The sequence below is a fragment of the Harmonia axyridis genome, chromosome 5 (assembly GCF_914767665.1).
Source record: "Harmonia axyridis chromosome 5, icHarAxyr1.1, whole genome shotgun sequence".
In the NCBI taxonomy this organism is placed as follows: Eukaryota; Metazoa; Arthropoda; class Insecta; order Coleoptera; family Coccinellidae; genus Harmonia; species Harmonia axyridis.
In genome coordinates, this window is record NC_059505.1 from 29,032,801 (window position 1) to 29,047,469 (window position 14,669).

General features: G+C 38.8%; 1 protein-coding gene across 1 annotated transcript; it reads left to right on the plus strand.

Moving 5' to 3' along the window:
• The first annotated feature begins 948 nt into the window (after window positions 1–948).
• Window positions 949–2,542, plus strand: LOC123681007 (partitioning defective 3 homolog). Its single transcript, XM_045619165.1, has 2 exons — window positions 949–2,019; window positions 2,222–2,542. The coding sequence occupies exons 1-2, from the start codon at window positions 1,575–1,577 to the stop codon at window positions 2,407–2,409; spliced, it is 633 nt and encodes a 210-aa protein (XP_045475121.1). The 5' UTR covers window positions 949–1,574; the 3' UTR covers window positions 2,410–2,542.
• Window positions 2,543–14,669: the final 12,127 nt, after the last annotated feature.

Below are 14,669 nucleotides of genomic sequence, written 5' to 3' on the forward strand. Positions count from 1 at the left end.
AAATTCTGAGACATCTAATTATACTGGAATTTAAAGAAAATATTCAATTCAATGTTGATAGAATCCACTCTGAAGATGAATTATTCCAAAAAAATTGTAGAAAAGAATTAATACTTTTGGAGTCTCGAAAAATAGCAAAATTTCAAACCGTACCAGAATATTCTCTTTACAACATTCTGATTTCGACTCACCAGAAAGTAAGCAAATCCAATTTTACAGACAATAGTGTCAGAATTCGATGAACGAGAATATCCAAACTTATGGCTTTGATCTGAAAACAAAAATGGAGTCTGGGTTGTGACTATTTTTGGACGAAGAAAGAGCTTGTGAAATGTTATCAATCATCTCTAATGGAGTTGCTTTTGAGAAGTGGGGCTGATACGAAAATGTTGAATAATAAGAGAGTAACCTTCTTCGACATATTAACAGATGGGTGCAATGTTAGAAGACAACAAATTCAGAGACATCTAATTACACTACCATTCACTGAAAATTTTCAATTCAGTGTTGACAGAATCCACTTCGAAGTTGTATCATTCCAAGATAATTGTAGAACAAAATTGAAACTTTCGGATTCCCGCAAAATAGCAGCATTTCGCTGTTGAATAAAAAAAAAAAAAAATAGAGCAGGCGATTATCTTGCTTCAGTGTGGAGCAAATGAAAAATCAAGGGATATAAATAGAAATACAGTACTGCACGGTTTTTGTTCCACAAAAGAAGGAATCGACATGTAAATGTGCAAATTTTTAGTGGAAGTCGAATGTGACCCTAATTTATTGGGAAAATATGGGCAGACTACATTGCATAAGCTTGTACACAAATCGCAGCCATATGATAATTCGACTGCTGCCGTACTCAAAACACAAAATGACGAATTGACAATGAAATATGTTAAATATCATCCGGCAGGTGTTCAAAGGAGAACACAGACAATCGATTGTGTGCTGTGTTGTGAATTTCTGAATTGTGAAACAATTTTCGGAATTATGAAGGTGACTGTGTGTTTTGGAAATGTGAGAGTTGTTGTGTCATGAGGAAATGGGGATATTTTCGTCAGGTATCTGATCAGGGAGGCTACGCTGAGATTCAAAAAGGCAACTTGCAAGGGTAAAGCGTCATGGGTATCGGTCCACAATCTGCAGACTCAAGGTGGAGGCATCTTAGATCCGGACGACAAACTTTGTGACGTTGTTGATGACAGGGAGCAGATCCTCGCCAGTTTTGAAGATGGCGACGGGCCTCATCATGGTGGTCGAGACGGAGCCAGTGGAAGTTCTGTTGGCACTTCCCGACATTTTCCACGACGGCGACAAATACGGAACCTCCTACCCCCAAACAGACATCGAGGTGACGGGGGAACAGATCGCTCTAGGTGCGTAGGGGCAGCGAGGCTGCCCTAAACCAACTACCCTCAGGTCCGCCACTGCCCTCCGCCGACAACACCAAGAGGTGGAGTGTCGCCCCCTTAATATACGATCTTCCGCCCTCTCTCGGTTACATCGGCAGCTACGTGGACGAGGATGACGGCCCCGGCTTCAGAAGGATCCAGAGGGACGGCAGCAACAGGCTGTCCATGCAGTTTTTCGAGGACGGAGCAGGATTCAGATGGACAGATGCAGCAGATAGGGCCAAGGCTAGAGTCCATACGAGCACATCACTTCCAAGAGAAAATAAAAGAAAGGAACCCCTTGGTCAGGCAAACATAGCTACAAGTGCAAGTCCTTCATCAGAACCAAGTGAACTGATCCTTATAAGAAACGAGCTCGGTCCTTTGGGAATCCATGTTGTGCCCGACTACGACATCTATGGAAAAGATAAGGGACTTCTTGTTCAAGGGATTGAACCTGGAGGCAGGATAGACAGGGATGGTAGACTGGCCATAAATGATAGGATTATAGAGATTAACGGACAGAATTTGTTGAATATGCCTTTCCAACGAGTCCAAGATATGTTTAAACTATCTCTGACTTCTTCCGAACTCAGACTGAGGGTTGTGAAAGGCTACACGTCGAACGCACTCAAGAAGCAACCCAAGGGCATTTCAAGAAGACTCAATGGTGGAATTCGAACCAAAACATACACCAAACACAAAGGTAGGAACAGTGTCTTCAACCAAGAAGATCCCAGCTGGTTCTAAAAACCTGAAGTCCTTGTTATCTGCAAACACCAGGAAGATCGAGATCGAACTTACCAAAGGTCCCCATGGATTGGGGTTCAGTATCACGACCAGAGACAACCCTGCTGGCGGGAATTGTCCTATTTACATCAAAAACATCATCCCTAAGGGAGCAACTGTGGAAGATGGCCGTTTGATGATTGGCGACCGGTTACTGGATGTCAACGGTGTTGAAATGACCATGTTGAAAACCATAAAGCACCTCATGCAATGGAATGTGCCAAATATTTAATTGAAAATGGTGTGAATGTAAATTTCCAGGATGAATTCGGCGAAACATCTTCACACACCTCAGTGGATTATTGTGAAGAATACACCCCAATGTTCGAGTTGCTTTTAAAGGAAAAGTGCTGATACGAAAATGAAAATATTGAATAATAAGCGACGAAACTTCATAGACATATTAATGCAAGATAGGTGCTCGAATAGAAGACAACAAATTCAGAGACATCTAATTACACTACCATTCACTGAAAATTTTCAATTCAGTGTTGACAGAATCCACACTGAAGTTGTATTATTCCAAGATAATTGTGGAAAAAAATTGAAACTTGCGGAGTCCCGCTAAATAGCAACAGAACCAGAATGTTCACTTATGGAAATTTTTATTTCGACTAACTAACCAAGCAATTGTGGAGATTTTGTCAAAATCCAATTATACGTGATCTATAGTGTCTGAATAAAATTCGAGAAATTTAGCGACTGGGACTACGAAGTTATATTTTCTTTTTTGATTAGAAGAGCAGAGCCGAACTGTTACTACTGGACCAAGAGAAAAAAACTGTTGGTGAGTTTGACTTTGGAATCAATTGTTTCTACGTTTCACAATGTTGTTGATTACTTTTTATATAAAATAATATTCCAATGTTTGAATTATTGTTACCGAAGAGATGTGGTATTATCAAATATTTATTTATTCTAAACCAACTACCCCCAGGTCCGCCATTGCCCTCCGCCGACAATACCAAGAGGTGGAGTGCCGCCCCCTTGATATCCGATCCTCCGCCCTCTCTCGGTTACATCGGCAGCTACGTGGATGAGGATGACGGCCCCGGCTTCAGAAGGATCCAGAGGGACGGCAGCAACAGGCTGACCATGCAGTTTTTCGAGGACGGAGCAGGATTCAGATGGGCAGATGCAGCAGATAGGGCCAAGGCTAGAGTCCATACGAGCACATCACTTCCAAGAGAAAACAAAAGAAAGGAACCCCTTGGTCAGGCAAACATAGCTACAAGTCCAAGTCCTTCATCAGAACCAAGTGAACTGATCCTTATAAGAAACGAGCTCGGTCCTTTGGGAATCCATGTTGTGCCCGACTACGACATCTATGGAAAAGATAAGGGACTTCTTGTTCAAGGGACTGAACCTGGAGGCAGGATAGACAGGGATGGTAGACTGGCCATAAACGATAGGATTATAGAGATAAACGGATAGAATTTGTTGAATATGCCTTTCCAACGAGTCCAAGATATGTTTAAACTATCTCTGACTTCTTCCGAACTCAGACTGAGGGTTGTGAACGGCTACACGTCGAACGCACTCAAGAAGCAACCCAAGGGCAAAACATTTCAAGAAGACTCAATGGTGGAATTCGAACTAAAACATACACCAAACACGAAGGTAGCAACAATGTCGGCAACCAAGAAGATCCCAGCTGGTTCTAAAAACCTGAAGTCCTTGTTATCTGCAAACACCAGGAAGATCGGAAGGAAGATCGAGATCGAACTTACCAAAGGTCCCCATGGATTGGGTTTCAGTATCACGACCAGAGCTGCTGGCGGGAATTGTCCTATTTACATCCAAAACATCATCCCTAAGGGAGCAGCTGTGGAAGATGGCCGTTTGAAGATTGGCGACCGGTTACTGGAAGTCAACGGTGTTGAAATGACCATGTTGAAAACCATAAAGCACCTCATGCAATGGAATGTGCCAAATATTTAATTGAAAATGGTGTGAATGTAAATTTCCAGGATGAATTCGGCGAAACATCTTTACACACCTCATTGGATTATTGTGAAGAATACACCCCAATGTTCGAGTTGCTTTTGAGGTGTGGGGCTGATACGAAAATAATGAATAATAAGGGGAGAACCTTCTTAGACATATTGAAACTGGATACGTGCACGGATACGAGACAAGAAATTCTGAGACATCTAATTATACTGGAATTTAAATAAAATATTCAATTCAGTGTTGATAGAATCCACTCTGAAGATGAATTATTCCAAAAAAATTGTAGAAAAGAATTAATACTTTTGGAGTCTCGAAAAATAGCAAAATTTCAAACAGTACCAGAATATTCTTTTTACAACATTCTGATTTCGACTCACAAGAAAGTAAGCAGATTATGTCAAAATCCAATTTTACAGTCAATAGTGTCAGAATTCGATGAACGAGAATATCTAATTTATGGCTTTGATCTGAAAACAAAAATGGAGTCTGGTTTGCGACTATTTTTGGATGAAGAAAGAGCTTGTGAAATTTTATCAATCATCTCTAATGGAGTTGCTTTTGAGAAGTGGTGCTGATACGAAAATGTTGAATAATAAGAGAGGAACCTTCTTCGACATATTAATAGATAGGTGCAATGATAGAAGACAACAAATTCAGAGACATCTATTTACACTACCATTCACTGAAAATTTTCAATTCAGTGTTGACAGAATCCACTTTGAAGTTGTACTATTCCAAGATAATTGTAGAACAAAATTGAAACTTTCGGATTCCCGCAAAATAGCAGGCAGCATTTCGCTGTTGAATCCAAAAATAATTGAGCTGGCGATTATCTTGCTTCAGTATGGAGCAAATGTAAAAATCAAGGGATATAAATAGAAATACAGTACTGCACGGTTTTTGTTCCACAAAAGAAGGAATCGACATGGAAATGTGCAAATTTTTAGTAGAAGTCGGATGTCACCCTAATTTATTGGGAAAATATGGGCAGACTCCATTGCATAAGCTTGCTGAAAACCATAAAGCACCTCTTGCAATGGAATGTGTGACTGAAGAAGAAGAGTATTTATTTATATATACGAATAAAATCATCCAAATTTGTAGATAGAAGACAACAAATTCAGAGACATCTAATTACACTACCATTCACTGAAAATTTTCAATTCAATGTTGACAGAATCCACTTTGTAGATGTATTATTTCAAGATAATTGTAGAAAAAAATTGAAACTTCCGGATTCTCGCAAAATAGCAGCATTTCAAACAGAACCAGAATGTTCACTTATGGAAATTTTGATTTCGACTAACTAACCAAGCAATTATGCAGATTTTGTCAAAACCCAATTATACGGTCTATAGTGTCTGAATAAGATTCGAAGAATTTAGCGACTGGGACAACGAAGTTATATTTTCTTTTTTGATTAGAAGAGCAGAGCCGATGTCATATTACAAAAGGAGTAAGCAGATAACACACGTGAAACTGTTACTACTGGACTAAGTGAAGAAAACTGTAGGTGAGTTTGACTTTGGAATCAATTGTTTCTACGTTTCATACTGTTGTTGATTACTTTTTATATAAAACAATATTCCAATGTTTGAATTATTGTAACCGAAGAGATGTGGTATTATCAAATATTTATTTATTCTATTTATTCATTCATAATTAAAAATACGCAGAAGTGGCAATGAGGTCTAGGTTTCTGCTCTGATTTTTTTCTAGAGTATTTTACTCCTGTTGTCAATAGTTGAGACGTGACTAAACATTTTTCTCTATAATACAAATAAATTAATATTACTGCGAAAATTGTGCAAAGAAAATGATTGTGTTAAGTAACTCGCATTTTATTGATGTTACATACATTTTTTCATGGGTTGAAAGATGGTTTATATTCGATTTTTGAATTTTCCAGAAAATATCATTCTTCAATTTAAAAATGATCATCGAGGATACATATTCATTATGAATCTGCTTAGTTCTATTGAATAATGTTTTTTTATAGTTTTTAAATTTTCCGTTAGTTTGTAAACTTTCAAATCAATTTTCTCGAAATCTGTTCCGATTTGGATTTTTCCCTTAGACTTTTAATATATCATATTATCGTATGATTTTTATAGTCGGATTTGAGATATTCTCTTTAATTGCAGATATAGAGTTGATCCAACTGTTCCTGCATATTTGAAATTCCAAGACGATCCCTCCGCCGAATCGAATGAGCTTCATCTGTACCATTTTTTCCGAAGTAACGCAATCCTAGGCGCTGTTGCACATCAGTCGATAATAAAGCCAAGGCCAAGGCTAGAGTCCATTCGAGCACATCACTTCCAAGAGAAAACAAAAGAAAGGAAAACCTTGGTCAGGCAAACATAGCTACAAGTCCAAGTCCTTCATCAGAACCAAGTGAACTGATCCTTATAAGAAACGAGCTCGGTCCTTTAGGAATCCATGTTGTGCCCGACTACGACATCTATGGAAAAGATAAGGGACTTCTTGTTCAAGGGATTGAACCTGGAGGCAGGATAGACAGGGATGGTGGACTGGCCATAAACGATAGGATTATAGAGATTAACGGACATAATTCGTTGAATATGCCTTTCCAACGAGTCCAAGATATGTTTAAACTATCTCTGACTTCTTCCGAACTCAGACTGAGGGTTGTGAAAGGCTACACGTCGAACGCACTCAAGAAGCAACCCAAGGGCAAAACATTTCAAGAAGACTCAATGGTGGAAGTCGAACCAAAACATACACCAAACACAAAGGTAGCAACATTGTCGCCAACCAAGAAGATCCCAGCTGGTTCTAAAAACCTGAAGTCCTTGTTATCTGCAAACACCAGGAAGATCGGAAGGAGATCGATATCGAACTTACCAAAGGTCCCAATGGATTGGGGTTCAGTATCACGACCAGAGACAACCCTGCTGGCGGGAATTGTCCTATTTACATCAAAAACATCATCCCTAAGGGAGCAGCTGAGGAAGATGGCCGTTTGAAGATTGTTGACCGGTAACTGGAAGTCAACGGTGTTGAAATGACCATGTTGAAAACCATAAAGCACCTCATGCAATGGAATGTGTCAACTATTTAATTGAAAATGGTGTGAAATTTCCAGGATGAATTCCGCTAAACATCTTTACACACCTCAGTGGATTATTGTGAAGAATACACCCCAATGTTCGAGTTACTTTTGAGAAGTGGTGCTGATACGAAAATATTGAATAATAAGGGACGAAACTTCATAGACATATTAATACTAGATAGGTGCTCGGATAGAAGACAACAAATTCAGAGACATCTAATAACACTACCATTCAATGAAAATTTTCAATTCAGTGTTGACAGAATACACTTTGAAGTTGTATTATTCCAAGATAACTGTAGAACAAAATTGAAACTTTCGGATTCCCGCAAAATAGCAGCATTTCGCTGTTGAATCCAAAAAAAATTTGAGCTGGCGATTGTCTTGCTTCAGTATGGAGCAAATAAAAAATCAAGGGATATAAATAGAAATACAGTAGGTACTGCACGGTTTTTGTTCCACAAAAGAAGTAATCGACATGGAAATGTGCAAATTTTTAGTGGAAGTGGGATGTGACCCTAATTTATTGGGAAAATATGGGCAAACTCCATTGCATAAGCTTGCTAAAAACCATAAAGCACCTCATGCAATGGAATGTGCCAAATATTTAATTGAAAATGGTGTAAATGTAAATTTCCAGGATGAATTCGGCGAAACAGTTTTACACACCTTAGTGGATTATTGTGAAGAATACACCCCAATGTTCGAGTTGCTTTTGAGAAGTGGGACTGATACGAAAATATTGAATAATAAGGGGAGAACCTTCTTAGACATATTGAAACTTGATACGTGCACGGATACGAAACAAGAAATTCTGAGACATCTTATTATACTGGAATTTAAAGAAAATATTCAATTCAGTGTTGATAGAATCCACTCTGAAGATGAATTATTCCAAAACAATTGTAGAAAAGAATTGATACTTTTGGAGTCTCGAAAAATAGCAAAATTTCAAACAGTACCAGAATATTCTTTTTACAACATTCTGATTTCGACTCTCAAGAAAGTAAGCAGATTATGTCAAAATCCAATTTTCCAGTCAATAGTGTCAGAATTCGATGAACGAGAATATCCAATTTATGGCTTTGATCTGAAAACAAAAATGGAGTCTAGGTTGCGACTATTTTTGGATGAAGAAAGAGCTTGTGAAATTTTATCAATCATCTCTAATGGAGTTGCTTTTGAGAAGTGGTGCTGATACGAAAATGTTGAATAATAAGGCCCGGTGCACACATCCGACTTTTGCAGTTACGACACCCGTTGCGGTGTCGTACCTATTCAATGCACACTACATACGACACCGTCATGGTTGCGGAGCCGGATCAATTCACTTCAAAGAAGAGCTCAATAATCAATATCCAATTCCCTCTCTGCCATTGTGCGAACTCACGACAAACGTCGTATGTGTGCGCAGGCCAATTTGGAATAGAGTACTGAGAGATCGCATGTACGACTGCGGCACAGTTGTGGCCTAGAGGGACATGCTACCAAAAAACGACCGTATGCTGGCAGTTACGACTTCGCAACTGCACGGCGGGTAGTGTGCATGCTCCCATTTGATTCTTTGTACCACAGGCCGCAAGTACGACACAGCAACGGTGTCGTAACTGCAAAAGTCGGATGTGTGCACCGGGCCTAAGAGAGGAACCTTCTTCGACATATTAATAGATAGGTGCAATGATAGAAGACAACAAATTCAGATACATCTAATTACACTACCATTCACTGAAAATTTTCAATTCAGTGTTGACAGAATCCACTTTGAAGTTGTATCATTCCAAGATAATTGAAGAACAAAATTGAAACTTTCGGATTCCCGCAAAATAGCAGCATTTCGCTGTTGAATCCAAAAAAAAATTGAGCAGGCGATTATCTTGCTTCAGTATGGAGCAAATGAAAAATCAAGGGATATAAATAGAAATACAGTAGGTACTGCACGGTTTTTGTTCCACAAAAGAAGGAATCGACATGGAAATGTGCGAATTTTTAGTGGAAGTCGGATGTGCCCTAATTGATTGGGAAAATATGGGCAGACTCCATTGCATAAGCTTGCTGCAAACCATGAAGCACCTCATGCAATGGAATGTGCCAAATATTTAATTGAAAATGGTGTAAATGTAAATTTCCAGGATGAATTCGGCGAAACAGCTTTATACACCTTAGTGGATTATTGTGAAGAATACACCCCAATGTTCGAGTTGCTTTTGAGAAGTGGGACTGATACGAAAATATTGAATAATAAGGGGAGAACCTTCTTAGACATATTGAAACTGGATACGTGCACGGATACGAAACAAGAAATTCTGAGACATCTAATTATACTGGAATTTAAAGAAAATATTCAATTCAGTGTTGATAGAATCCACTCTGAAGATGAATTAGTCCAAAAAAATTGTAGAAAAGAATTGATACTTTTGGAGTCTCGAAAAATAGCAAAATTTCAAACAGTACCAGAATATTCTCTTCACAACATTCTGATTTCGACTCACAAGAAAGTAAGCAGATTATGTCAAAATCCAATTTTACAGTCAATAGTGTCAGAATTCGATGAACGAGAATATCCAATTTATGGCATTGATCTGAAAACAAAAATGGAGACTGGGTTGCGACTATTTTTGGATGAAGAAAGAGCTTGTGAAATTTTATCAATCATATCTAATGGAGTTGCTTTTGAGAAGTGGTGCTGATACAAAAATGTTGAATAATAAGAGAGGAACCTTCTTCGACATATTAATAGATAGAAGATAGAAGACAACAAATTCAGAGACATCTAATTACACTACCATTCACTGAAAATTTTCAATTCAGTGTTGACAGAATCCATTTTGAAGTTGTATCATTCCAAGATAATTGTAGAACAAAATTGAAACTTTCGGATTCCCGCAAAATAGCAGCATTTCGCTGTTGAATCCAAAAACAAATTGAGCAGTCGATTATCTTGCTTCAGTATGGAGCAAATGAAAAATCAAGGGATATAAATAGAAATACAGTACTGCACGGTTTTTGTTCCACAAAAGAAGGAATCGACATGTAAATGTGCAAATTTTTAGTGGAAGTCGAATGTGACCCTAATTTATTGGGAAAATATGGGTAGACTCCATTGCATAAGCTTGCTAAAAACCATAAAGCTCCTCCTGCAATGGAATGTGTGACTGAAGAAGAAGAGTATTCATTTATATATACAAATAAAATGATCCAAATTTGTAGATAGAAGACAAAAAATTCAGAGACATCTAATTACACTACCATTCACTGAAAATTGTCAATTCAATGTTGACAGAATCCACTTTGTAGATGCATTATTCCAAGATAATTGTAGAAAAAAATTGAAACTTTCGAATTCCCGCAAAATAGCAGCATTTCAAACAGAACCAGAATGTTCACTTATGGAAATTTTGATTTCGACTAACTAGCCAAGCAATTATGCAGATTTTGTCAAAATCCAATTATACGGTCTATAGTGTCTGAATAAGATTCGAAGAATTTAGCGACTGGGACTACGAAGTTATATTTTCTTTTTTGATTAGAAGAGCAGAGCCGAACTGTTACTACTGGAAAAAATTTGTTGGTGAGTTTGACTTTGGAATCAATTGTTTCTACGTTTCACACTGTTGTTGATTACTTTTTATATAAAATAATATTCCAATGTTTAAATTATTGTAACCAAAGAGATGTGGTATTATCAAATATTTATTTATTCTAAATCAACTACCCCCAGGTCCGCCACTGCCCTCCGCCGACAACACCACGAGGTGGAGTGCCGCCCCCTTGATATCCGATCCTCCGCCCTTTCTCGGTTACATCGGCAGCTACGTGGACGAGGATGGCGGCCCCGGCTTCAGAAGGATCCAGAGGGACGGCAGCAACAGGCTGTGCATGCAGTTTTTCGAGGACGGAGCAGGATTCAGATGGGCAGATGCAGCAGATAGGGCCAAGGCTAGAGTCCATACGAGCACATCACTTCCTAGAGAAAACAAAAGAAAGGAACCCCTTGGTCAGGCAAACATAGCTACAAGTCCAAGTCCTTCATTAGAACCAAGTGAACTGATCCTTATAAGAAACGAGCTCGGTCCTTTGGGAATCCATGTTGTGCTCGACTACGACATCTATGGAAAAGATAAGGGACTACTTGTTCAAGGGATTGAACCTGGAGGCAGGATAGACAGGGATGGTAGACTGGCCATAAACGATAGGATTATAGAGATTAACAGACAGAATTTGTCGTTATGCCTTTCCAACGAATCCAAGATATGTTTAAACTATCTCTGACTTCTTCCGAACTCAGACTGAGGGTTGTGAAAGGCTACACGTCGAACGCACTCAAGAAGCAACCCAAGGGCAAAACATTTAAAGAAGACTCAATGGTGGAATTCGAACCAAAACATACACCAAACACAAAGGTAGCAAAAGTGTCGCCAACCAAGAAGATCTCAGCTGGTTCTGAAAACCTGAAGTCCTTGTTATCTGCAAACACCAGGAAGATCGGAAGGAAGATCGAGATCGAACTTACCAAAGGTCCCCATGGATTGGGGTTCAGTATCACGACCAGAGACAACCCTGCTGGCGGGAATTGTCCTATTTACATCAAAAACATCATTCCTAAGGGAGCAGCTGTGGAAGAGGGCCGTTTGAAGATTGGCGACCGGTTACTGGAAGTCAACGGTTTTGAAATGACCATGTTGAAAACCATAAAGCACCTCATGCAATGGAATGTGCCAAATATTTAATTGAAAATGGTGTGAATGTAAATTTCCAGGATGAATTCGGCGAAACATATTTACACACCTCAGTGGATTATTGTGAAGAATACACCCCAATGTTCGAGTTGTTTTTGAGGAGTGGGGCTGATACGAAAATATTGAATAATAAGCGACGAAACTTCATAGACATATAAATACAAGATAGGTGCTCGGATAGAAGACAACAAATTCAGAGACATCTAATTACACTACCATTCACTGAAAATTTTCAATTCAGTGTTGACAGAATCCACACTGAAGTTGTTTTGTTCCAAGATAATTGTGGAAAAAATTGAAACTTTCGGAGTCCCGCTAAATAGCAACCTTTCAAACAGAACCAGAATGTTCACTTATGGAAATTTTGATTTCGACTAACTAACCAAGCAATTATGGAGATTTTGTCAAAATCCAATTATACGCGGTCTATAGTGTCTGAATAAAATTCGAGAAATTTAGCGACTGGGACAACGAAGTTATATTTTCTCTTTTGATTAGAAGAGCAGAGCCGATGTCATATTACAAAAGGATTAAGCAGATAACACACGTAAAACTGTTACTACTGGACTAAGTAAAAAAACTGTTGGTGAGTTCGACTTTGGAATCAATTGTTTCTACGTTTCACACTGTTGTTGATTACTTTTTATATAAAATAATATTCCAGTGTTTAAATTATTGTAACCGAGGAGATGTGGTATTATCAAATATTTATTTATTCTAAACCAACTACCCCCAGGTCCGCCACTGCCCTCCACCGACAACACCAAGAGATGAAGTGCCGCCCCCTTGATATCCTATTCTCCGCCCTCTCTCGGTTATATCGGCAGCTTCGTGGACGAGGATGACGGCCCCGGCTTCAGAAGGATCCAGAGGGACGGCAGCAACAGGCTGTCCATGCAGTTATTCAATGAAGGAGCAGGATTCAGATGGGCAGATGCAGCAGATAGGGCCAAGGCTAGAGTCCGTACGAGCACATCATTTCCAAGAGAAAACAAAAGAAAGGAACCCCTTGGTCAGGCAAACATAGCTACAAGTCCAAGTCCTTCATCACAACCTAGTGAACTGATCCTTATAAGAAACGAGCTCGGTCCTTTGGGAATCCATGTTGTGCCCGACTACGACATCTATGGAAAAGATAAGGGACTTCTATTTCAAGGGATTGAACCTGGACGCAGGATAGACAGGGATGGTAGACTGGCCATAATCGATAGGATTATAGAGATTTACGGTCAGAATTTGTTGAATATGCCTTTCCAACGAGTCCAAGATATGTTTAAACTATCTCTGACTTCTTCCGAACTCAGACTGAGGGTTGTGAAAGGCTACACGTCGAACGCACTCAAGAAGCAACCCAAGAGCAAAAAATTTAAAGAAGACTCAATGGTGGAATACGAACCAAAACATACACCAAACACAAAGGTAGCAACAGTGTCGCCAACCAAGAAGATCCCAGCTGGTTCTAAGAACCTGAAGTCCTTGTTATCTGCAAACACCAGGAAGATCGAGATCGAACTTACCAAAGGTCCCCATGGATTGGGGTTCAGTATCACGACCAGAGACAACCCTGCTGGCGGAAATTGTCCTATTTACATCAAAAACATCATCCCTAAAGGAGCAGCTGTGGAAGATGGCCGTTTGAAGATTGGCGACCGGTTACTGGAAGTCTACGGTTTCGAAATGACCATGTTGAAAACCATAAAGCACCTCATGCAATGGAATGTCCCAAATATTCAATTGAAAATGGTGTGAATGTAAATTTCCAGGATGAATTCGGCGAAACATCTTTACACATCTCAGTGGATTATTGTGAAGAATACACCCCAATGTTCGAGTTGCTTCTGAGGAGTGGGGCTGATACGAAAATATTGAATAATAAGGGGAGAACCTTCTTAGACATATTGAAACTGGATACGTGCACGGATACGAGACAAGAAATTCTGAGACATCTAATTATACTGGAATTTAAAGAAAATATTCAATTCAGTGTTGATAGAATCCACTCTGAAGATGAATTATTCCAAAAAAATTGTAGAAAAGAATTAATACCTTTGGAGTCTCGAAAAATAGCAAAATTTCAAACAGTACCAGAATATTCTTTTTACAACATTCTGATTTCGACTCACAAGAAAGTAAGCAGATTATAACAAAATCCAATTTTACAGTCAATAGTGTCAGAATTCGATGAACGAGAATATCCAATTTATGGCTTTGATCTGAAAACAAAAATGGAGTCTGGGTTGCGACTATTTTTGGACGAAGAAAGAGCTTGTGAAATTTTATCAATCATCTCTAATGGAGGTGCTTTTGAGAAGTGGTGCTGATACGAAAATGTTGAATAATAAGAGAGGAACCTTCTTCGACATATTAATAGATGGGTGCAATGATAGAAGACAACAAATTCAGAGACATCTAATTACACTACCATTCACTGAAAATTTTCAATTCAGTGTTGACAGAATCCACTTTGAAGTTGTATTATTCCAAGATAATTGTGGAAAAAAATTGAAACTTTCGGAGTCCCGCTAAATAGCAACATTTCAATCAGAACCAGAATTGTTCACTTATGGAAATTTTGATTTCGACTAACTAACCAAGCAATTATGCAGATTTTGCCAAAATCCAATTATACGGTCTATAGTGTCTGAATAAGATTCGAAGATTTTAGCGACTGGGACTACGAAGTTATATTTTCTTTTTTGATTAGAAGAGCAGAGCCGAACTGTTACT

Excerpts from the sequence above, each read along its gene's own strand:
- LOC123681007 (XM_045619165.1), top strand. The coding sequence starts at position 1,575 with ATGCAGTTTTTCGAGGACGGAGCAGGATTCAGATGGACAGATGCAGCA. Across the intron at positions 2,020-2,221 it reads AGGCTACACGTCGAACGCAC|TCACGACCAGAGACAACCCT; the intron begins TCAAGAAGCAAC and ends TGGGGTTCAGTA.